The sequence below is a fragment of the Pelodiscus sinensis genome, chromosome 2, assembly GCF_049634645.1.
Source record: "Pelodiscus sinensis isolate JC-2024 chromosome 2, ASM4963464v1, whole genome shotgun sequence".
Taxonomy (NCBI): Eukaryota; Metazoa; Chordata; order Testudines; family Trionychidae; genus Pelodiscus; species Pelodiscus sinensis.
Window position 1 is genome coordinate 193,418,611 of NC_134712.1, and position 23,914 is coordinate 193,442,524.

The 23,914-nt window shown below is 41.7% G+C and overlaps 1 protein-coding gene across 5 annotated transcripts in view; it reads right to left on the minus strand.

Annotated features, from left to right (window-relative positions):
* Positions 1 to 23,914, minus strand: part of PLCL2 (phospholipase C like 2) — a 212,238-nt gene that overhangs the window by 26,108 nt on the left and 162,216 nt on the right. For 4 of the 5 annotated variants that reach the window (XM_075922106.1, XM_025189747.2, XM_025189748.2 and 1 more), the window contains one exon: positions 1,543 to 1,652. The exons of the other annotated variant lie outside the window; for it this stretch is intronic. In XM_075922106.1, coding sequence (XP_075778221.1) covers positions 1,543 to 1,652 — 110 coding nt within the window. The remainder of the gene's footprint in view (positions 1 to 1,542; positions 1,653 to 23,914) is intronic. 5 annotated transcript variants of the gene reach the window in all.

Genomic DNA, 23,914 nt, shown 5'->3' on the forward strand with positions numbered 1-23,914 from the left:
ACCAGACATTGCATCTTCAGAAAACTGCCTAAATTCTGAATAGGAAGCAGACATGAGATTTAACTTATTGTTGCTTCAGACCGTATTAAATTAGGTAGGAATAGCCAAGCTATCTCTGATACTCGGGATGGAAAAGCACAGCAAATAATAACTCCTTCCCCTTCTTTCCCCCCACAATCTTGGACAACGATTCCCCGGTGCATCCACATAGTTTCAAGACCTAGGAGGAACTGAAGCTTCATGCCCCATTTTTCCCATCAGCCAAGATCCACCAGATCTAGCAAAAGGACAATCTGGCCTCTTTAGCTTTAAACAGAACTTGGAACCTTCCCAACTGAATCTGTTACCTGTGAATGCTCTAATGAATCTAGACTATTTTTGTTTCTCCCTAGAGTTAGTCTCAAAGGAGACTTTTGCCAGCTTACATACTCTGAAAAGCCCAGCCCAGCATTTCAGCTGAAGTAGACAGCAAGTGAGAGAAAACAACATGAGGGTGATCATTTTGTATGTAGAGTTTTTCTATAACAGGCATAACAACAGGAATGTGGGGAGTAGAACTGAACTGAGGAGGAGGGGTGGAAAGAAAATTTATTTTCAACAAATAAAAGAGAGAGTTTAAAAAGCATGGGTAGAAGGGAACACAAAGAAATGAAAATTTTTGTAATAAGAACACATTTTATAGTTTAATGTAGGAATGAGGTACTCAGCTGAACAGGGAAACAGGGAATTTTTATTAAATTTAAATAGAAAACAGTTTAAAATGAGGCTGGAAGGACTGAATTACAGGAATAAATTAAAAGAGGCAGCTGTGATAACTATCAAACTGCTTTACTCTACTGTGCAGAAAGATTGTAGATGACAAGTAAGAAACCCATTCTGCATTTTGATTGTCTAAGGATGTCCATTTGAAAACTATTTATGCTACATCACTTCATGTTTAGTCAAAATATAAGCAAAACCTGCTTAAGAAAAAGCAGAGAGAATTTCTAACTCAAACATACTCAGTTACTCAAATTAGAAGTATTAATACATATCTGTATACACATCATTAAGTGCTATTCATCATAGATTATGAAAGATCAACTCTATCATTTATTTTCTCAATCTGCATATATCTCAATATTGCTTCTCTTTTTCAAATCACAGAATAGGTTTTGAATTACTACATAGTCTCTTTAAAGCCCTAGTTATGCCAAAGAAATTAGTAATCCTTGCCCCATACCACAGGGACCCTGTGTTACCATGAAAAGGTTTTACAAAATTATATATATATATATATATATATATATATATAAAAAAAAACTAAACCAAATAAAAAACTCTAAAGAAATTACAACGGGAAAATTCAATGTACTCAACTAAATTCATGTTGACAGCCAGTTACTCTTTCAGGATACCTGAGCTAAATTTAAAATGATAGTAAAAGAAATTAAATCAGGTCACACAGTGAGCACTAATTAGCTTCACATGACAATATAATTATAAGACTAAGTGTAAGTGGAATAAATAACTTCATTGCTAGCACCAGTGAAGAGACATTACCTTTAAAATTGTAATATTCCAGGTAAAACTCTCTACTGCTTTTTGCAGTTTCCTTTCTTTTAAACCCTCCTTTGCTCCTATATTGTGCAGGTTTTCATGGAACTCCATTGCTGTGGAGGGTGAAAAAAAAGTTTTTAGTATCTTTGTATTTACTTTGCATTTTCACTGTGGTAGAGTTAGATTTTCTAAAAACATTACATATGTATAACTTCCCAGAGTTGCTGTCAAAAGTTGTATTGAATCTAAACTGAAATAAGGCAAAGATGAGGGACTGAAAATAAAGTCATAATGAAAAAACAAAATAACTGCAGGATGGGTTAAAAATCTGTACATTTTTAGTCCGTACCGGCAACTATCCATATTATAGCCATAGAAATTTAACCAACATCACAATGTACATTTATTTGCTAAGACAAAGTTAGGATGTTGTAAGTTATTATTTGGTTATATAAAAGCATTATCATCTTTGCTATACAAAAATCCATAGATATTACAATCAAATGTATTGTACTAGCTATGAATGTCTTTTTGTGAGTTGATGTAATATGGAAACTGTAACTTCATGAAACGTTATCCTCTGACAACCATATTTTTGATAATTTGACAGAACAATAGCATTGTTTACGCCAACAGACAGACTAGACAGAGATTAATGTAACTTACTTCCCATGTCACAGTTATTTCATGTCATTATATGAAAAAAATAGACTAAAAATACAATTATAATTTCCTACAAGGTCAGAATTGGTCCCCTCTTGCACAGACAGTACATCTAGTATGGTTTTTCTACCAAAAAAGATTGAGTGCAGGGAAGTATGCTTTTGGGCACTCTGTCTGTGGCTATTGTTTACACTATGATGTAGGGGTTTTATTTCTCTGCGTGTGTACACATATTGCACTAATTGTCTCATTGCCTTTCTGTAGCCTCAGGTTGGAGAGTCTGTTCAATATCTGTGAATTCCCTGACTCAGAAAATATAGCCTATAATGTACAATACTGTAGTAATGTCATCCAATAACCATACAGATATGAACAAGACATACACATTTTTTCTTCATCCCCTACACCTCATGTATCTACAGGTCAGAGTTTTTATATTTGAATTTATTTTTCTGTTTTGGGAAAACTGAGGCTATGTCTACACTGCACACTTGTTTCAAAATAACAGAGTGCGTGTCTACACAGCAAACCCATTATTTCAAAATAATTTCAAAATAATGGGCTTCTTACTCTGACTTCTGAAACCCTCATTTCATGAGGAGTAAGGGAAATCAAAGGAAGAGTGTTCTTCCTTTGATTTCCTGTTGTGTAGACAGCACCAAAAGCTGAGTTATGGTATTTCAACTTCAGCTACGCAATTAACGTAGCTGAAGTTTGGTATCTTAACTCGACTTTAGCCAACAGTGTAGATGTGCCTTAAGTGTTCTACCTGTTCATAACAGTCACATGTAGTCATATATCAAACCCAGGTGGAATAAAAAGGTTGAATCCCAAAACCAGTATCTTTTTTTTTTAAGCTTCATACATTGATTTAAATGACAAAGTGGTCATTTTTGCATTTATGATAATTTTAAACTGACTGAAAGGAAAACTGAAATAGTGAGTTTCTTATCTAATTAAACAAATGTATCATTTTATTTAAAATTAACTTCCTCATAACTCTTAGTCTCTAGAGTACAGCCTCAATTAAACCATTCATTACATATTTGCCCAACAGAGATTATCAACAATGTGAAAAATTAAAATTCTTTCATCCATAATATTTATTTCTTGTTCAAATAATCTACAAACAGTTTAACAAAATAAATATGGAAAAGTCATCTTGACCCACAGCTACAATGTCCAGCTCCTAATACTGTAATTAAAATATATCTTTTCATGTGTGTGGCTGGAGTCCTCTGAAAATATTGTTTCCCCAGATCCACAGCTTTGAATACAGAGTGCTGCATTCAGCATCTTAGGAGGAACACAGACCAATTTTATAGGAGATAGGTACATAGACCATTCATTTTGTAACCTTCTTCACAACAGTAATACACTCAAAGACAAGCAAGAAAGAAAGAGGGCAAGTGCAGATGCAATACATTCAGAAAACTCACTTACAGTTTACTAATGTCATTTTCATCTTCATGATGACGCGTCTGGGCTGTCAGCTGGCTGCGCGTTCCGCCGCTCTGCTCTGCTCCGCTCTGCTCCCCCTCCCCCTGGTCTGCAGACAGGGGGGGGGAGGGTGGGAGCAGAGCGGAGCACGCGGCCAGCTGACAGCCCAGACGCGTCTGGGCTGTCAGCTGGCCGCGCGTTCCGCCGCTTTGCTTCCTCTCCCTGGTCTGCTGGAGACCAGGGAGAGGAAGTGCCCCGTTCGTAACTGCGGATCCGACATAAGTCGGATCCGCGTAACTCGGGGACTGCCTGTACAGGGTTAATAGTGACAGTGTATCCTAGAAGTCACCAGACCACTACTGAAGTAGGATATAAGTCCTTCAGGAATGGCCACTGTTGCATCTTTGTAGCGTACAGATTCAAAAACCTATTTAGAAGGGGGACCTTTGTGCAGCTATTCCTACAGGGTACAAAAGTGGGGAGGATGATTAATAAAGAAACAACTTAAACAACAAATTTACACACCTAAACACAGGAAAAAGAAAGGCAGTAAAAGAGACAGGCAAAAATGTCTCAACAATCTTAAGGAGCTACATGGATTAAAATGAAAGAATAATTTTGTCTTTGTCAAATTCACTAATGGAGTGTTAAATATATGGGGTCACTAACTCTTTTGGCTGAAGATATAGTCACCAGAAAAGATTCATTGAGAAACAGAGACTGTAACTAACACGGAAATAATGGGGCTCAGGGGAACTATTATCTGAGGTTTGTAACCTATTCTTTAAATCAGCCTCTACCTTATGACTGGAAGATGGCTAACGTGACGCCAATATTTAAAAAGGGCTCCAGAGATCATCCTGGCAATTACAGATCAGTAAGTCTAAGGTCAGTATCGGGCAAATTAGTTGAAACTATAGTAAAGAATAAAATTGTCAGACATATAGATGAACATAATTTGTTGGGAGAGTCAACGTGGTTTCTGTAAAGGGAAATCATGCCTTACTAGAGTTCTTTGAGGGGTCAACAAATATGTGGACAAGGGGGATCCAGTGGATATAGTATGTTTGGATTTCCAGAAAGCCTTTGACAAGGTCCCTCATAAAAGTCTCTTAAATAAAATAAGTTATTGTGATAAGAGGGAACTTCTTTTTCATGGATTGATATAACTGGTAAAAAGACAGGAAACAAAGAGTAGAAATACATGGTAACTTTTCAGAGTGGAGAAAGGTAACTAGTGCAGTCCCTTAAGGGTCTGTCCTGGGACCAATCCTATTCAATTTATTTATAAATGATCTGGAGAAAGGGGAAGAATGGTGAGGTGGCAAAATTTGCAGATGATACCTAACTGCATAAGATACTTAAGCCCAAAAGACTATTAAGCAGACTGTTAAGAGCTTCAAAAATATTTCACCAAAGAGATTGGGCAACAAAATGGCAAATAAAACTGAATGTTGATAAATGTAAAGTAATGCATTTTGGAAAAAATAATCCCAAACTATACATACAATATGATGTGGACTATTTAGCTACAACTACTTAAGATAGAGATCTTGAAGTCATTGTGGATAGTTCTCTGAAAACATCTACTCAATGTTCAGCGGCAGTCAAAAAAGCAAATAGAATGTTAGGAATCATTTTAAAAAGGATAGAAAATAGGACAGAGAATATCTTATTGCCTCAATATAAAAATATGGTACACCCACATTTTGAATACTGCGTACAGATGTGGTCGCCTTACCTCAAAAAAAGATATATTGGCATTGGAAAAGGTTCAGAGAAGGGCAACTAAAATGATTAGGGGTTTGGAACGGGTTCCATATGAGGAAAGATTAAAGAGACTAGGACTTTTCAGCTTGGAAAAAATGAGACTAAAGGGGGATATGACAGAGGTATATAAAATCATGACTGGTGTGGAGAAAGCTAATAAGGAAAAGTTATTTGTGTTCTCATAAATAAGAACTAGGAGTCACCAAATGAAATTAATAGACAGCAGGTTTAAAACAAATGAAAGGAAGTTCTTTTTCACACAGCACATAGTCAATCTGTGGAACTCTCTGCTAGAGGATGTAGTGAAGACTAGGACTTTAACAGGGTTCAGAAAAGAGCTAGATAGATTCATGGAGGTTATATCCATTAATGGCTATTAGCTAGGAGGGTAGGAATGGTGTCCCTAGCCTCTGTTTGTCTGGAAATGGATGACAGGAGAGGGATCACGTGATGATAATCTGTTGTGTTCCCTCCCTCTGGAGCATCTGGTATTGGCCACTGTCAGCAGACAGGATACTAGGCTAGATGGACCTTTCGTCTGACCCAGTATGGCCATGCTTATGTAAAAGGGGAAAGTTTACTCAAGAATGGACTGATGGTTGGAAATTGGAAAGGATAACTTTTGGGCTGATTCTCCACTATGACTGAGCTGTGCTTGGATTCTGTGATTAGTGGCTATTGCAGGGAGCTGGCTGCAGGTCTTGAATGCTCAGTTGCCCAACAACACAATGGACTCTATGCCAGAGAGAGGCACTGTGAGGCTCTGATTCATTGCCCTCTCCCCATCATGAATTCATGCTCACACCCATGCATGCACTTTGACAAGTACTCTCATTTCCTTTATTTTGGAGACATGAGTGAGGCAGCTGACCTAGGAGATGGCTGAGCTTGTGGAAAGTTCCCCTACACAAGGGGAATTCTCCACTATTTTCAGCTATTTTAAATTGCCATGTTATACTATGTAAGCTTTGCAAAGTGGCATCAGCAGAACAGACACTATGATCTTACATTTTACAATACATTTAACTATGAACAAAATGTGTTTTCTATCAGCTACCCATGCTAGCTGCTAGGTAAACCTAAATTGAGACCATATAATGTCTCTCACCTTCATGAGTACAAGACTACATGCCAAAATATTTTTAAGAAGCAAAACAAAAACACCTGATGCTAACTACCAATTTATCTGAAATAGGATACATTTTAAAATAATCTAGTAACATTAAATGTATTTTTCTATTAATTTCTGGCAACTCTTTTAACATATAGTCTTTCAGAAGCTCTAACATACTAGGTAAGAAGTATAATGTAACTAATCTCACACTTTGTGACAATCAGTCCTTTGTACTGCATTCATCGTATTATAGAATCAACAAGAACTAACATTATTTTTATATAGACAAATATGGCTCTAAGTTTTATAGCTTCATTTTGGTTCAAGAATGAATCACTGCTCGAAGATTTTGGAAAAATGTATATTTCAAAATGTTAGGAACTTTAAAACAAATGGATATTTCTAAATGAATGTACATAGTAGATGCTAGTTTTTCCACAAGATTTACTTGCAGGTAATGTATATAAGGTAATGTAATGTATATAAAATTATCAGCAGTTTTACTAAATTATATTAGTTTTGAAAGTACTGTATATTGACATTACTATTGACTAGAACACACTTTTACAATTTGTAGGGCCTCAAGCAGTTTGAAGGGAGATGAGTCCATTAATTGCCTCTCATCCCAGTTGCCAGATGGTGAGGGGTGTGAAGAGATGGTATGGTGGTGCCTATCCCTCTGCTGGAGAGAGAACTAAACTCAGTACTGGCATGATTTTGCAAGGCACCGAGCATTAGGGCCAGGATGCAGCAAAACATTTAACCACAGTCCTGCTGAAATCAGTGTATCTATTCACATGCTTAAAGTTGAGTGTGTGGTTAAGTACTTTGCTGGATCAAGAATAGTAATCAGCACCTGACAAAAGGATTGAGAAGTTTCCACAAAAAAAGGCACCAAATGGTTGCTGTTTTGCTTGTGCTTGTGTCTAGCTATTTCTTGCATTACTACCAGCTAACAACTGATTTTAAAAAGTAACAGAGAAATAAATTTAAATTGATGTAGGGAAGACAGTGAAGGGAACTAAGGAGGAAATGTATGGTTTCTTATTCAGAAAAAATGAAATGGGAAACTCATTTGCACAAAATCATGAAAAATCCCTTACACCAATGTATACTTGTAGTGAACACTTATTATCTATAAAATTAATACAGATTGCATTAACCAGATATAGAAAATATTGGTTTTGCAGGAGATAATTTTGTATTTTTTTACAAGTGCCAGTTCAAATTTAGCACTCATTAAGATGTATGAAATGAATCTAGTACTCAAACAGGTTTAATTACTTTTAGAATTGTTTGCTCTCATTTAAAATTTGGACTGTATGGTAACAGACACTAGGCTACACTAACCCTGAATTATTAGATTATTCAGAGCTGTATTCCTGAATATACCAACTGTCTAATCCATAAAGCACAAGTTACCCATCTTTTCTAGCTTTGCTGACAGCTGTCAAAAATGGACAACAGGCTAATGTTTCTGAGAGATTATGAGGATTACATATGATATCCAAGAATGCTAAGCAACTTTCAGCTGTTATATAAACACACTATTACTCTTAAAGAGCAATAATATCTGGTTTTCTTCTTTGCCAGTACCAAACTTTTAGATATTAGAAAATGCTTAATTGAAGCTATACTACTTCTAATATGATGATTTTTTCTTGATGTAGGCTATAATTCATTTCATGCTACAACTGTAATTCAGCATGATCAATATAATTAGGGTCAAATGGAAGTATTTAGGTACTGACTTGAATAGGAATATGGAGCAAAACTGTCACATGTGGACAGATGATGTTTCAGAGCAGTACAATCTCTCCCTGCGCAGCCAAGTGCATTTGGAATGATGCAATCTGCTCTGTTCAGTGCAGCTGCCTTACTGTGCACGCTGATGTGCGAGTACATCACTGCCTCCTTTGAAACAACAGGCATCTTCAGAGTCACCCATAAATAAGCAGTGAAACAAAGACAGATCTTTGTGTGGGCCATTCAAGGTTGGGTGAGAGGCTCCTTGCATTCCCCTCAATATCTGTAGATGGGTTTGCCACTATTTATCTCTGAATGACTTTTTATACACCTATTGTCAGAGTATTTGGGCTTAACTGGTACATTAAATGCCACAATTCATTAATTAAAATGGCTCACAATATAGTGTAACATTTTCCATAATGAAAGATAGCTATCATTATTAATAATTAAAAATAACAATCTAGCACTGCTGAAGAGCCCATCAGATGTTGGACTGAGTGATGTGTTAATCAAATATTTGATTGAAATGATGCACCTGAAGGTGCAAATTCTGGCTGAAGGAGGGAATTAACACTTGAGAGAGTCCAGTCATTATGGCACTGCATAAAATGACAGTCTACTCAATAGTTAGGTCTCAAACGATACTAAATCTCACACACTAGAACCAACACCCTGAATTATTTCAGAAGGAGTTGAAAAGCCAGTGTAGTTTCTGAAGTAGAGGTGTAATACGCTCATATGGACACACCACATTATTAGTTAGCTTACTTCATTCTGTGCTAATGGAAAACTTTTAGTGATAAGTTTGGCAATTTTGTATATGAACAAAAACCTCTGTTGTATGTAGCCAGAAATTAACAACAACTAAGACCCACCCCTGATCTTGCAACAAGAACCTAGGGAACACTGGAAAATAAGAGGCAAATCTTCATTCTTACAGAGCTCATTGCAGGATCAAAGCCAAAACAGAAAAGATGGTAACTGCATTTTTTTTTACATTCCCTCACTCCCCCATTCCAATAGATAGCATGACACTGACTAGTAAATAAAATAACTAATGGCAATTTATTTCATTGCTATATGTTGACAAGTAATCACTTTTCTACTTTGTTTCCAGCTATGTCCATCCCCCACTCTCAAATGGATTGTGATGTGAGAGTCTTTCAGAAATCACGTCATATTCAAAAGAACAAGGAGTAGCCCTCAGTTTTTATGACTTAATTCATCACATGTCACATCACAGGGATAGAATTTAAAAAATTAGTTTATCCCACCCCACCCAAAAAAGGAAATAGATACTGAATGCTGAGTATTTAATAAAGAGTGGACTTCAAAATACTTTTTTTACTGATGTGACAGGGAAAGCTGTGTGCTTATATTGCAAGGAATATGTGGCAGTATTCAAAGAATATAACTTAAACAGCAAACCATTCTCTGAGGGAAAATGTATCAAGAATGTTTGGTTGACACTGCTGCAATAATGTGTCCAGACAAGTAAAAGCAGTTCGAAAACATTTCATTGTCAAGGTGAACTATGGTGAAATGTATAGAAGAAATCTTAGAGAACCTGGACCAACAGTTGAAAAGCAAGGTCAATAGTTTTCCATATTTGCTCTGGCATGCTATGAAAGTTATGATGTCAAAGACACAGCCCAGTTGTTGATTTTCATTTGAGGCATCACCACAGATTTTGACCTCACAGAAGAACTGGCATAACTGAAAACTACAACTTCTGGAAAATATCTACTGGAGGCAGTAAATAACAGCATCTCAAAATTGGGACAGGACTGGAAGAAATTGGTGAGCGTGACCACTGCTGGAAGTTCTAATCTGACAGGCAAAAATGTTGGATTGTTGAAAAGAATCATGCAGCCCGACTCCCCTTCAGTTCCTCATGTATGTCTGAGAAATAGGTATGTTACATTTAGATAAATTAGCTAATTGAATAGTTGATGCAGTTTGTATCAGCTATTCAATTAGTTGATAAGGGCGCCTCTGCCTTTAAAGTGTAGCAATAGCCTTGGGGCTGTTGCTACACTTCAAAGGCAAAAACTTAAGCAGTACCCCAGTGGCCCCGTCCTCCCTATGGCGTTTCAAAGTAACAGCGCTGCATGGAGACCAGGGTCAGTGGAGGAGTTCCCAGGTGACCTTGAGCTCCATATGGCGCTGCCACTTTGAAATGCTGCGTGCACACTGGGGCCCCAGGCCATACACGGCATTCCAAAGCAGCAGCACTGCGTGGAGCCTAGGGTCTGGTCCCGGGCTCCATGTGGAGCTGCCACTTTGAAGTACCTCTCCACTCCCCACTCTTGCTGCCTGTTTCTGATAAAGGCCGCAAAGGGAGAGGGAAGCAACTAGTGTGTCGACTATGCAATAAGCATTTGCTTATCAGATAGTCGACTAGTCGTTCACATCCCTACCAAGAAAGTTGGGCTCCAAGTAGAGGGGAGGAAGGGAAGGGCATGGAGCACCCCCAGGTACACACACACACACACACACACACACACCTCAAAGAACAGCCATTACTGCACAGGGTGAGTAACTTCCTTTTCTTCTTTGGGTGATGTCCCTGTGGGTGCTCCACTGTTGGAGACTACACAGCAGTACTCAATGTGGATGGTGGGACTCAAAGTCATTGCTTGGTGACTGAAGACAGCACCACTGTAGCCACAGCTGTAACAGCTTCCAGCTGTGGCATGATGGCATAATGCCTGGCAAAAGCGTAGTAAGATGGCCAGATGGCTGACCGGTAGATATCCTTAAGGGGCACATTGTTCAAGAAGGCAGTAGAGGTGGCAGTTGCATGAGTGGAGTGGAGTGCACTTTTGGCAGAGAGATGAGTGACTTGTTTTGGACGGAGTAACAGTGTACTATGCAAGAAGAAATCCATTTGGAGAAGCACTGAGTTGAGATCAATGTGCCCCTGGATCGCTTTGCAATAGAGACAAAGAGGCATGGAAGTTTATGAAAAATATGAGTCCTGTCTATGTAGAAGGATAACGCCCATCGAATGTCCAAAGAATGAAGCATTGCCTCCCTGGGGAATGTATGCAGTTTTGGGACAAAAGTGGGCAAAACTATTGGCTTGTTGATGTGGAATGAGGTACCAATTTTCGACAGAAATACAGGATGTAGTTGTAAAGTCACTTAGTCAACCCTCCCTGCACAGCCTTCTCAAAGGACAATCAAAGCTCCTATCTCGCTGACCCTCCTGGTTGAGGGACAGTACTTTCATGATAAGAAAAGGGAAAAGACATGTGGCCTTTGGTTCAAATGGGGGTTGCATAAGACAGTTGAGCACCAAATTCAGGTCCCATGAGGGTGCAGGGGGCCTATGCAGGGTGTAGAGATTCAGGAGACCTCAAAGAAATCTCTTCGTAGTAGGGTGTGCAAAGACAGGTGACCCCTCTACCTCTTGGCTAGAAGCCACTCTTTTGAAAGTTCCTGAAATTGCTTCAAGGAATCAGAAGGACATGTATCCTCCAGGATCATAGCCTTGTCTGGTGATGAAGACATTATCAGTAGGTGAAATGCCAAGAGCGCATGTGTCAAGCGCCTCATCTTGAATTTGGCCATCCTCTTCTTTCGAATCAGCTGTAGTTGGGAGTATGCGAGAGGGTGAAGCTGGTGAAGGCCTCCTCGTTGGGATGGATGCTGCCATGGAATGGTGTCTGTGTGGCCCCTGTACTCCCATGGGGCCCAGTGAGGTGGGTATTCAGGCAGAGGATATGGCCAGTGAGTATAGCAAGATGGGTGGCACTGTCTCTCTCGATGATTGTAGTAATATCTAGACGGTGTAGGAGAAGAGTGCTGTGAGGAGAAGACAATCCTCTGGTCATCATCTGGAAAAAGCATACAGACAGCACCGGTGATCTGATGGAATGTGGAGAAGTGCAGGTGGAAAACACCACCGGGGAGTGTTCTCTCGACAGCAGAAGGGAAGCATGCCGGGTGTCATGTCTGTCCGGTGCTGACAATTCAGAGACATGTGGTGATGATGCCAATACCTCGCCATGTGGGAGATCTTGCAATGGTGCAGGCACCAGTGCTGGCATTGAGGCTGGTGCCACGTGATTTGATGGCAGCACAGATGACTTGTGCGGGGTCTGTTTGGCCTGTGGTGCTGATGGCTTTGTTGGCACTGGTTCTTGGTATTTCGTAGGGGCTGGTACTGAGGATTGTCCTTTTATGGCCTCCAGTACCAAGAATGTTTGGGTCAGCACTGAGGAGATGCGAGCCCCAGAGGAAACAGTGTCAGTGGGTAGTTTGGACACCACAGTACTTGAGGTACCTGGTGTGTCTCTCCTGCTAACTCTTAGAAACAGGGATGGAGGAAGCACTCTTCTTTAAGGCCTTAAATGGCCAGGGTGAGGTGGTTCTTTTCTTCGTTGTCAGACTGAGGTGGCTGTGACTCATCCATGGGTTGCATGGCCTTTTCAAATAAAATCATTCAGAGCCAAAGCTCCCTGCCCTTTTGGCCACAGGCCGTCAGGCTGCAGCAGTGTTCATATTTTGAGGTCTGTGAGCCTCTCCCAGACAGCGAGTATAGGACACATGACCATCCAACACAGGCTTGGGTTCACAACATGAGTTGCACTTGTTGAACCCTGGTGAGCCTGGTATGCCTTTTCCTCTCTTCTTTGTTCTTCTCATTTCTTTTTCTTAAAAAAAAATGAACACTGGGAGAGGAGGGAGTAAAGTAGCCAGACTTTTCAGTCAAAAGATCCCACTGCCCCACAAGTCCTCTCAAATGAAAACAAAATTTTGAACAGATAATGAGAACAATAACAATAACTGCTAGCTAACTATGTATGAAGAAACAGCAACATACTACAATGATTAACTGCATGAGGAGAAAACATCTGAGGCAAGAGATGAGCTCCAGCCGCAACTGAGGGTGGTAAGCGAAGAATGGAAAGGGGTGAGGGTGCGGGCTGTGCTATTATTACAAGTTTTACAAGTGTTGCCTTCTACAATAATTTTTGGATACTGTTGTATTCGGTTAATTATTAAAATTTAATTACTTTCTTATGTAAAAACACAGTGGTGTCTTTTTACACTACAGGGCCCTAACCTCTTCCAAGGTGACCCACAATCACTTCTGAAATTTGTGAAGTGGCTGCCTTAAAAAACTATTGTTCACTTCTGCCCTACTTCATCAGGGGATTAAGGGCTGGCCAACACAGCCCAAAAAATGATTCAACCTCCCAAGTAGCCTCTGTCCCTTCATAGAACACATCAAATCTGCCTTCACTTGGAAGTTCTCTTGGGGAAGGCAGCAGTGAATACAACTGTCTTCCTTCAGGATGAAATCACTTTTGTGACCAACTGTCGCCTGAGAATTTACCAGCACAGGTAGAGCTAGCCCTAGGATCTCACCTCCATTATAAATATCATCCCTTATATTCCATCCACAGTCTTGGCTCTATTGTACAGTGGTACTTCAATATATATCCCAGTATAACTGGTACAGGTACCCATTCCTCCTGACTTACATGATGTCATTCTGGGGACTCTCTCAGACTAATTAAAAATACAGACTTATCCTCAACTCTTGAAGCAGACACGGAGACTTTAGATACTGCTATTCAGTTGATTAATAGAGATGCTACCTTAAGACTGTGTCACTCACTTATATCTTAATAAATATAGCATTTACTTATAAGACATAATACACATATAAGGCAGTTCATGACCCAAATAAACAAAATAAAAAGAAAGGACTTTAAGCCAACTCACATACACTGTTCACTACTTCATACATGAGGTTTATACTTTCCTAAAATACTTTGTTATGTTAGAGAGTGAACAAAAACACTTGGTAGTGGGAAGTGTGGAGGGCAAGGTACATTTTTGTGGGTGCAAAAAGTGGAAGTCAGTGTTTGAAAATCTGGCCCTCAAAATGAAGGACTGGGTTAGGAAGAGAAACACTTGTTATTTTATAAGTTACCTTCTCATCACACAAAGATCATGTTAATACTTTATAGTTGTTAAAGGAATGGATAACAGAGCAGCATGGAACAACACCAGATCTGAAAGTTTGAACAAAACACTGTCAATAGATTTTCCAGTTTTACTCAGTGATACTCACAGCATACATCTCCGCTCTACACAGCAACAAAATTTCACCTTACATTTAAAGCTCTCTAATTATCAATTATTATTTATTCTATTTCCTTTCGCCTGCACATTGGATTCTCTGTATTTTATGTCCTTCCGTCCCCCACTACCCACATTCTCTCTTTTTCTCATACACAAAAGAGAAAAAATGTACAGCCATCTAATTCCTCCACCCACCTATTGCAGGAAATGTATCTGTTGTAAGCTATACAACATGACAGGGCATGAACTGTATTACATTAATTCACATCAATGTATTGTGATGGACAAGATAGAAAGCTGAGTGCTGCCAACTAAACAAAGCATGAATTTATATGACAGTTCACATACTGGAATATCTTACTGCTGTGACATACTCTAAAACAAAAACTATTTTTAAACAATAAAGCACTCAAAGCAAATTGAATGATATAGCTGTCTAATAGGAATTTTGAGCCACCAGGTATCAGAATAATTCATGGCTTAAAAGTTAGTTTCACTTTCTGAACCCTAAACTGTAATAATTACAGTAACGGCTAACAATTTTTATCAGACAGAAGCAATCTGTCAGGCAGATGCACAAACCTTTATAGTTATTCATTTGTAAACGAGACACCACGCATTATTTATCATTTTGCTATTGGGTAATGTACCCAGAGCAGCAAACAAAATACAGTACATCTCTAATGTTGTCCAGTAGGTGTGTCAGCTGTGAAGTGGCTATGTTCCATCTTCAGAATAACCTGTTCCATTTTGGGATATTTGTACCAGGAATAATAATTTACAACAGTGATGTGCAGCAACTGAGAATGCTTGAGCCATCCCAATGGACATCACTAAGGGAAAAATTTCCAACGACTACGTGTGGGGCACGCCTGCATGAAAAGCGGGCTTCACATGTGCAATCACTCAGAGAAGAAGCAGGCTAGCATTTGATTCCAGATGTGACAAATTTAACACAGCAAAACATTTAGACTTAAGATTTTTCAAAGCTGCTTAAGGGACTTGGATGTCTGATTTCACTGAAAATAAAGGCACCTGAGCCTCAAAATCCTTTCAGTGGCTTTGAAACTTCCAGCTTTAAAGCTTAATGCAGCAACCAAACACTTTTGTTTGCAGTGAATTAATAATACATAAATAATGCATAATAATAATTGCATGAAATAAAACCTACAGTTCTCAAAACCTCACTTCCAGGAAAAGTAAAACTCCAAGTTGGAAGTGATAAAATAAACAAACAAATTATGTTTGGAATTATGACTTTTTTCACTGCAGAGTCAATAGTATTGATCAGTATAGTGACAGAGTTTCTGCTCCAGTTGGTGATTCATGATCTTTCCTCTCTACACAAATCTCTACAATGGATACAGCAAAATTCTTCCTCAAAACAGATTATTCTGTTTGGTCACAAAAGAACCTGAAACTGGAATTTCTTTAAGTGACCAATTCCAGCAAAATGCCAAGCACCAATGATAGAGAAGGCTATTTTTTAAAAAAAATTATATGGCAAGTAACTTGGAGGGACTCTGCTGGAAAATTCATCACTTATTTATAGGAGTCAATAGAGGCTTTTCAGGTTACATCATTCTCATCACTTGTAATAGTTTAAAAGCTTTCCCCACAGGTATATGAACTAAATAGGAAGCTACCAAATCACCTATAACTTTTATAAATTAAAAAATTAGTTTGATCTTTAATTTTAAATAGTCCAAATCATATAATTGGTAGGAGGAAATTTTAAGAAAATGAATATTAACTGTCCCAAAAACTGTCTCAGATAAACTGCATGCCAATAAAATATACAACATAAAGGTTAAAGGAGAAAAAAATCATTGCCTCAAGACTTCCTGTTTCTCAGAACAGACAGATGGATGCCTTTATTAACAACAAATATTATTCACTAATGATACAGAGAAGGCACAAGTACTCAGTAAATCTCTCTTCTCCGCACTTGAAATAAAGCTGGATGATGTAGTCACATCTTACAGTGACAAAGTAATAGTTCCTATTCCAAAAGTAGGTAAGGGGGATGTTAACCAGTACCTAAACATTAAACAGTAACTAACATTAAATATTTTAAATCTACAGGATCAGATAACCTGCACCCAAGAATTTTTAAAAGAATTGCAAAGGAGCTTTTTAAACCACTGAATTTGCTATTTAGTAAATCTTAAGACACTAAAGAATTTCCAGAGGACTGGAAGAAAGATAATTTCGAGCCAATAAGGGATACCTTAGGTAACTGTACGCTTGTAAGGTTACACTGATCCTGGGCAAAATAATGGAAAAGCTGATACAGGAGAAATCAATAATGAAGTTGCAGACAATAGCATAATTAATGCCAATGAATATAGTTTTATGAAAAATAAGACTGTCAAACAAACGGATTAATTTTTATATTATCACTTTGATAAATAAACTTTGTTCACGTAAATTTCTGTAACGCACTGGAATTAGCACCACAAAACATTTTCATGAAAAAAACAGCAATATATAAAATCAATGTATACAAATTAAATAAAACAATACTGATAGAGCTAAAAAAGTAATATTAAATGGGGAATCATCATCCATTAGGGAAGTGTTTCTCAAACTTTTTGGCCAATGGCCCATCCTACTCAACGCAAACATTTCTGTGGACCACCAGCCAATCACCCATGATGAAAAATGGGTGCAGAAGCAGGCTGAGGGTGTGGGGTCTGGCCAGGAGGGAAAGGTGAGGGGTCTCGGTGGGAAGGGTGTGTTCAAGAGGATGGAGGTACAGGGTCTGACCATGAAGAGAATGGGGAGCACTTATCAGGCTCTGCGCTCCCCGCTGTTCCCATCAGTTGGGATTCTGGCCAATGGGAGCTGTGAGAAAAGCCTGCAGGTGAGTGGTTTCCTGTGCTGCTGTTCCCCCAGTCAGGGAGAGAGAGAGCAGCAGAGCACAGAGTTGCTTCCTGTCCCCACAAGCTGGATCCAGCCCACAAGGCTTAGGGCTTCCCTCCTCCTCCCCCCAGCAAGAAGGCAGCACTAGTGCTCCATCTCCATGGAGAGGAGGTGCTGAGCTCTGAGCCCATGGATACAAGATGGTTGTAGACCACTAGTGGTTCACAGAGCACACTTTGGCTGCGTCTAGACTGGCATGATTTAAAGTATTTCCGTTAAAAGTATTTGCGCAAGAGAGCGTCTATACTGGCATGAGCCTTTGCGCAAAAGATTTGCTTTTGCGCAAAAGCATCCGTGCCAGTGTAGATGCTCTCTTGCGCAAGAAAGCTCTGATGGCCATTTTAGCCATCGGGCTTTCTTGCGCAAGAAATGAACATTACTGTCTACACTGGCCCTCTTGCGCAAGAACATCCCTGAATGGGAGCGTCAGAATATTTGCGCAAGAAGCAATGATTTTGTACATTATAACGTCAGTGTTCTTGCGCAAATACTAGCGGCTAGTGTAGACAGGCGGCAAGATTTTGCGCAAAAGCAAAAGCAACTTATGAAACTTAATTTGTTAAATTTATCCAAGCGCAGGTTACAGTGATGATGTGATCACCATCTGGAAGTACCTACAAGGAAGGGAGATTCTGGATACTAGATTCTGGATACTGGAGACAAGGCCATGATACATTCCAACAGCTAGAAGTTGAGTTACACAAATTACCACTAAAAATAAGCAACACATTTTTCAGACTGAGAATAATTAACCATTGGAGCAATGGAACAATGGAACACCCAAGCATACTAAAATAAGCAAGGAGGCACAGTATGATACTACAAATTGGACCTTTCTAGTCTGGCACCCTCAGGATCTGACTGGTCCTAGATGATGGATTTTGTTGCACCAGAAGTTATCTCTGGCCCCCTGCTACTGGCCAGCACTAGACCAGCCACAGGCCCCAATGTCCTGCTGGTCCCTGGCTCCCCTTGCCTGCCACGCCGGGCAACTCAGCTCGCAGTGTGCCAGGCTCCCGCCCTGACAAGTAGCCCTGCTGGGGCATGCCACTTCCAGCCCTTCCAGGCAGCTCTGCTTTAGCGCACCAGGCTCCCAACCCACTGGGCAGCCCTGCTTCTCAGATGTGATGATCTAAGCTCCTGGTCTTGCACAACCCTGTCAGTCCACAGGGTTTCTAGGCACCAGCCTTCCACTGGGATTCTCTGGTCCTGGAACATCCATGGTCCTACTGGACCACAGATGTTGCTGGACCAAAGAGTCCTGGTTTACAGAGGTTCAATCTGTAGTATATCTGGAATAACCATGGATTGGGCAAGAGGGTAGCAGAAAACTGGAGCGGGTACAGGTTCCTCTCTGGCTCTTGTAACTGCACCTAACATATGAACATAAAAATGGTAATATTAGGTCAGACCAAAGGTCTGTCTAACCTAGTACCTTGTCTTCCAACAGTGACTAATACAAGGTGCCCCCAGAGGGAATGAACAGAACAGGTAATCCAGCCATCAACCACTCCCACTTCTGACAAACAGAGGCTAGGGACACCATTCCTACTTGTTCTAGCTAGGGAGGTAAGCGAGTAGTTGCCTTGGCTTATCGGTTAGTCAAGTCGATTACTTGCATTCCCCCTCTTGCTGTCTATCGGTTGTCCCCAGCACCATCTCTGCTGTGCTGCCTGTGCCCCTCCCCCGCCACACTGCTGCCTCTTGGTGGGAGGGGGTAGAGAAGGCTGCTGCAAAGCAGCCTCTGCCTACAGCAGGCCCAGGGGGGTCTCAGCTCTCCACTGGGATCCCCTGCAGATAGGGGCTGCTGCTGGAGTAGCCTCTGCCCACAGCCAGTCCAGGCCACTGCGGACAGGGGCTACTCCGGCTAGGTCAGCAGCCCAGCTCAGTCCTGGCTCACACCGGGTGCAGGACCTCCCCCACTGCAGCTCTGCAGTTTAAATGTAGTAGGAGCCAGGCTGCCTGCCTGTCCAGCTCTTACTACATTTAAACTGCAGAGCCACACTGGGGGTAGCTCTTGGACCCGACGTGAGCTGGAATTGAGCCAGGCCTGCTCTCTCCTGGTTCACATCAGGTCCAGTTCACCCCCCCCCCCCATGGCTTTGAAGTTTAAATATACTAGGAGCTAAGCTGCCTGCCTGCTGAGTTCTTATTACATTTAAACTACAGAGCTGCAGCTGGGGTAGCTCCTGGACCTGGCACAAGCCAGGACTGAGCGCTTCTTCCCTTATCAACTAATAGTGTAGTTGATCAAGTTCTATCATCTACATGATTAGTGTATTATCTGCCTCTTAATAGCCTAAGTTCTGGCTAAGAAGCATTGATGGATCTATCCTCCATGAATTTATTTAGTTCTGTCTTGAACCCTGTTAAATTCCTGGTCTTCATAAAATCTTCTGGCAAGGAGTTCCACAGACCTACTGTGTGTTGCATGAAGAAATACATCCTTTTCTTGGAAGAAATACTTCCTTTTCTTTGTTTTTCAAACCTGCTACCTATTAATTTTTTTTGGTGATGCCTAGTTTTATGTTATGGGAACGTGTAAATAACTTTTCCTTATTCACTTTCTCCACATTAGCCATGATTTTATAGACCTCTATCATATCCCCCCTTAATCTTCTATTTTCTAACCTGAAAAGTCCCAGTCTTTTTAATAGCTCTTCATATGACAGTCGCTCCAAACCCCTAATAATTTTTGTTACTCTTTTCTGAACTTTTCCTAATCCTTAGATATCTTTTTTGAGATGAGGTGACCACATCTGTATGCAGGATTCAAGATGTGGGTCTACTATGGATCTATACAGAGGCAATAAGATAGTCTCTCTCATTCTCTTTCCTTTTTTTAAACTTTCAATTATTAACATTCTGTTTGCTTTCTCCCTTTTTAACTAATTTTGAAATACTGACTTTGAAAAAGTTTTCTTCAGGATCTCTTTCATTTTATTTTCTCTGGTTACATCTATAGGACAGACCACTGGCAGTGGCACAGCGTGTATGTGAAGCCAGAGGTGAAAGTAAGCTGGTGTGGTGCTTCAGCAAGAAACTGGCTGGCTGAGGCCCTCAGCTACAAGGATAGAGGCGCGGTGCTCCCACCTTGGCTCTCCCAGCCTCGCTGACCCAAGCTAGAAGCAGGCAGCCTAGCAGGTTAGAGGGGTTGGCAGGAAGAAGGTGTTTGTGATGGTCCCTCCACCACCATTTCAGGAAGGAAGAGGGGGCAAGGGTGGTCTGCAGCCACACTTACCCAGGTCACTGAGTGTTTTTAAATTTTTGTTGACTAGGGAGCGAGTCAAAGTTCACAGCCTGCTCTCGCTCCCGGCTTCCCAGGGGAGGGCAGAGGAGGAAGACACACTGACTGTGAGCTTTGCCTTGCTCCCTTGTCAGAAAAAAGACCCCAACACTCAGCGACAGGAGTAAGTGCAGCTGTAACACCCGCAGTCCCTCACCACTGAAATGTTACCCTTGCCCCTCCACATTAACCAAGACCTCTTCCCTGAGCCCCCTCATCATAAACCCCAACCATGACTCCTGCACCCCCAGTGCTGACTCCTGCACCCCCACACGCATCCCCCAAGCCCTTGTCCTGAGTAGGTATGTTAAATATTGGTTAATTGAATAGTCGATTAACCTCATTAATTCTTATTGGTTACTCAACTGGTCTATAGACTAGTTGAGTAACCAATAAGGGACTCACCTAGGGCAGTCCAGCCTCACCCCCGAGGAGCCTCCTGCCACACTGTGCTGCTGCTGCTGCTGTTGTATCAGAGGCAGCAGCATGGGGTGCCGGGCAAGAGCTGGTCTGAGAGTCGATCCAGTTTAAAAACCAGCTCCTCTCACGGTCTGGCTGCCTGTCACCCTGTGCTGCTGCCTCCAATACAGAGGCAGCAGTGCAGGGTGGCAGCAGCCCCTGTCTGGATGAGTCTGAGCTCCTCGAGCTGGCTGCCTGCCCTCCTGGCTCCTAATACTCCTCTAACAAACCCAGGGTCTGCTAACTTAAGTTCTACTAACCCTGGGCTTACATTGCAATGTATTAGAGGAGTCCCAGTGGGGATACGTCCCAGACCCAGCACAAGCCAAGACTGAGCTGGGATGCTGAACCAGCCTGCTAAAAAATTTGCTGGCAAGGAGGGGCGAAGGGAATGCGTGTAGTCTATAGCATTAACCTATAAGCCTTTGCTTAGAGGTTAATTGACTATACTATTATAGCCCTAGTCCTGAGCCCCTCCTAATACCCCCCAGCCTTGAGCTCCTCATACACCCCAACCTTGACTCCTGCATCCCTGTCCCCAGCCCTATCTCCTGCAGCCCCCCACACCCTAACCCTCTGCCCTGAGCCTCCTCATTCACCCTAATCTTGACTCCTGCATCCCCAACCCCAGCTCTGCACCTCCCCACACACCCAAACCCTCTGCCCTGAGCTAGGGATATAAGCGACTAGTCAACTACCCGATAAGCCTAGGCTTATTGGGTAGTTGAGTTACTACTGAACAAGTCACTTCCCCCCACACTGTATCAGAGGCAGCAAAGGCAGGGGAGCAGCAGCTGGTGCTGGGGGGAGCCACTGAAAAGCCAATTCCCCCCCAGCACCATCTCCATGGGAAGGAGGGGAGGCAGAAATGGTGCGAGCCGGGACTGAGCAGTCCCAGTTTATGCCGGGTCCCACAAGCTATGCCTCTGCTTTTTAAATATAGTAAGAGCCTAGTGGCTATTACTACATTTAAAAGCAGAGCCACAGCAAACCCCCTTATTGACTAATCAATTCCATTGATTACTCAATTCGCTTCCTAACTGCTATTTAACATCTCTACCCTGAGCCCCCTGCACTCCACCCCACACGTAAATTTCTTACAGGTACTGCAGTACGGCTAACCCTCCGCCCACCTTTAGCCCTCTTCAAAGGGGTGTAGGTGGTTAAGTTACTTTCACCCCCTGCATGTAGCTACAACCCAGAGTGAAAAGCAGGTTGTATCCAAACTGCAGCGTTTAGCTACATGTGAAATACTCTGGCAGAAGGGAGGCAGTGAGGAAAGGTGCTGGCAGAAGGAAAGCAGCTGCCTCTTTGACTTACAAAGTCTTTCCCCCCTTCCAGAGACTTTCCCAGCAGCAGTGAGCTGTCCTGCCACTGCCAGAATCTTTTCCTGTAGGAACAAAAGACTCTTGGGGGGATGGTGGGGGAAGAATCTAGGAAAGGCTAAGCAGGGAAGACTCCAGCAAAGAAAAGGGCAGAGCCTTTCCCAGTTGCCTACCTCCTACCAAAGAGAGGGAAAGCTCTAGCAGCAGACAACCGGCAGACTGCCCCCATCCCTTCTAGTATTTCCCTGTGTCAAGGTAATACTCTGTCAGCAGGGAGAACCCTTCCCCACTGCCAGAGTCCTTCCCTACTGGGGATTCTTTTCCTATGGAGAGGGAAATCTCTGGAAGCATGGTAGCAACAGGATACTATGCACTGCTATTTTTAGCAGCGTAGATGGGAAGGCATAGCTTTGGTGAGTAGAGAACATGTATGTACTTGCATACATACCCACACCCTTCATTAAACTATGCATCATTGGTTACACTGCTATTTATACCTGTGCTGCGAAGGGGAAGGGGAAGTACTCTACAAGTCACTGAAAGAAACGTGTGTGCAAACATACCTTCTGTTTCAACACACGGGGCCTTGTCCACATGCTCAGTTTTAGTCCATAGCATCCAGGATATGACTCTATAGCAGGGGTGGGCAAGACAGTGGATCTGGCCTGTGGCTGCCGTGCCACTTCCCCACCCATAGGCCAATCAAAATCTCGGGACAGAGAAGTGCTCGAAGTCTCCTGCCCCAGCTAGAGGCACATGGCATCAGAGGGAACCACTGGTTGTTTTAAAACAGTCAGCATTTCTCTCTAGCTGTCGTGCACCCCTGGCAGGGTAGGGCAGGGGACAAGAGACTTCACGTGCTCTCCTCATCCACAGGTCCTGATTGGCTTGGAGGCAGGTGGAGCTTGCAAAGTCTCCTCCCACTGCAGCGTTTAGAGGGATCTGCCAGATGTTTTTAAAACAGCTAGCAGTTCTCTCTAGGTGCTGGGGCGGGAGGCAAAGACTTCACACGCTCCCCCACCTCTAGGCTAATCAGGGTCTGTGGGCAGGGGTGCACAGGAAGTTTCCTTCTTCACCCCTTCTGCCTAAGGCCCCACCCCTTCTGCTTTCGGCTCCCCCCCTCCCCCCCCGCCAGGGTGGCCTGGGCCCACTTCAGAAATTTATGAAGTGGCTCCCTTTTAAAAATTATTGCCCAACCCTGTTTTACAGCATACTAGTTGGCACACTCCAGCTGCCTGTATGCGCTACTATGTGCTAGAAATGCCATAATATGCATAACTAAACATTGTCAGCAGTAGAAGGGTCCACATAGCCAATTAATGCGTGGTTCACTGTAAATTCACATCATGTCTTGCCATGCTTTAACTCACCACATATAGCAGGCCTAAGTTCTCTTCAGAAGTTCTCATATCTAATCAACTTTTCAGACTGGCCATTTGCTGCAGTTACATGAATTGCCACACTAATACAGTACAATATCTGATTCAAACTTCAAAAGTGTTTTCTATCTTCAGTACCTCTAACTCTTGTCAATGCAGATTC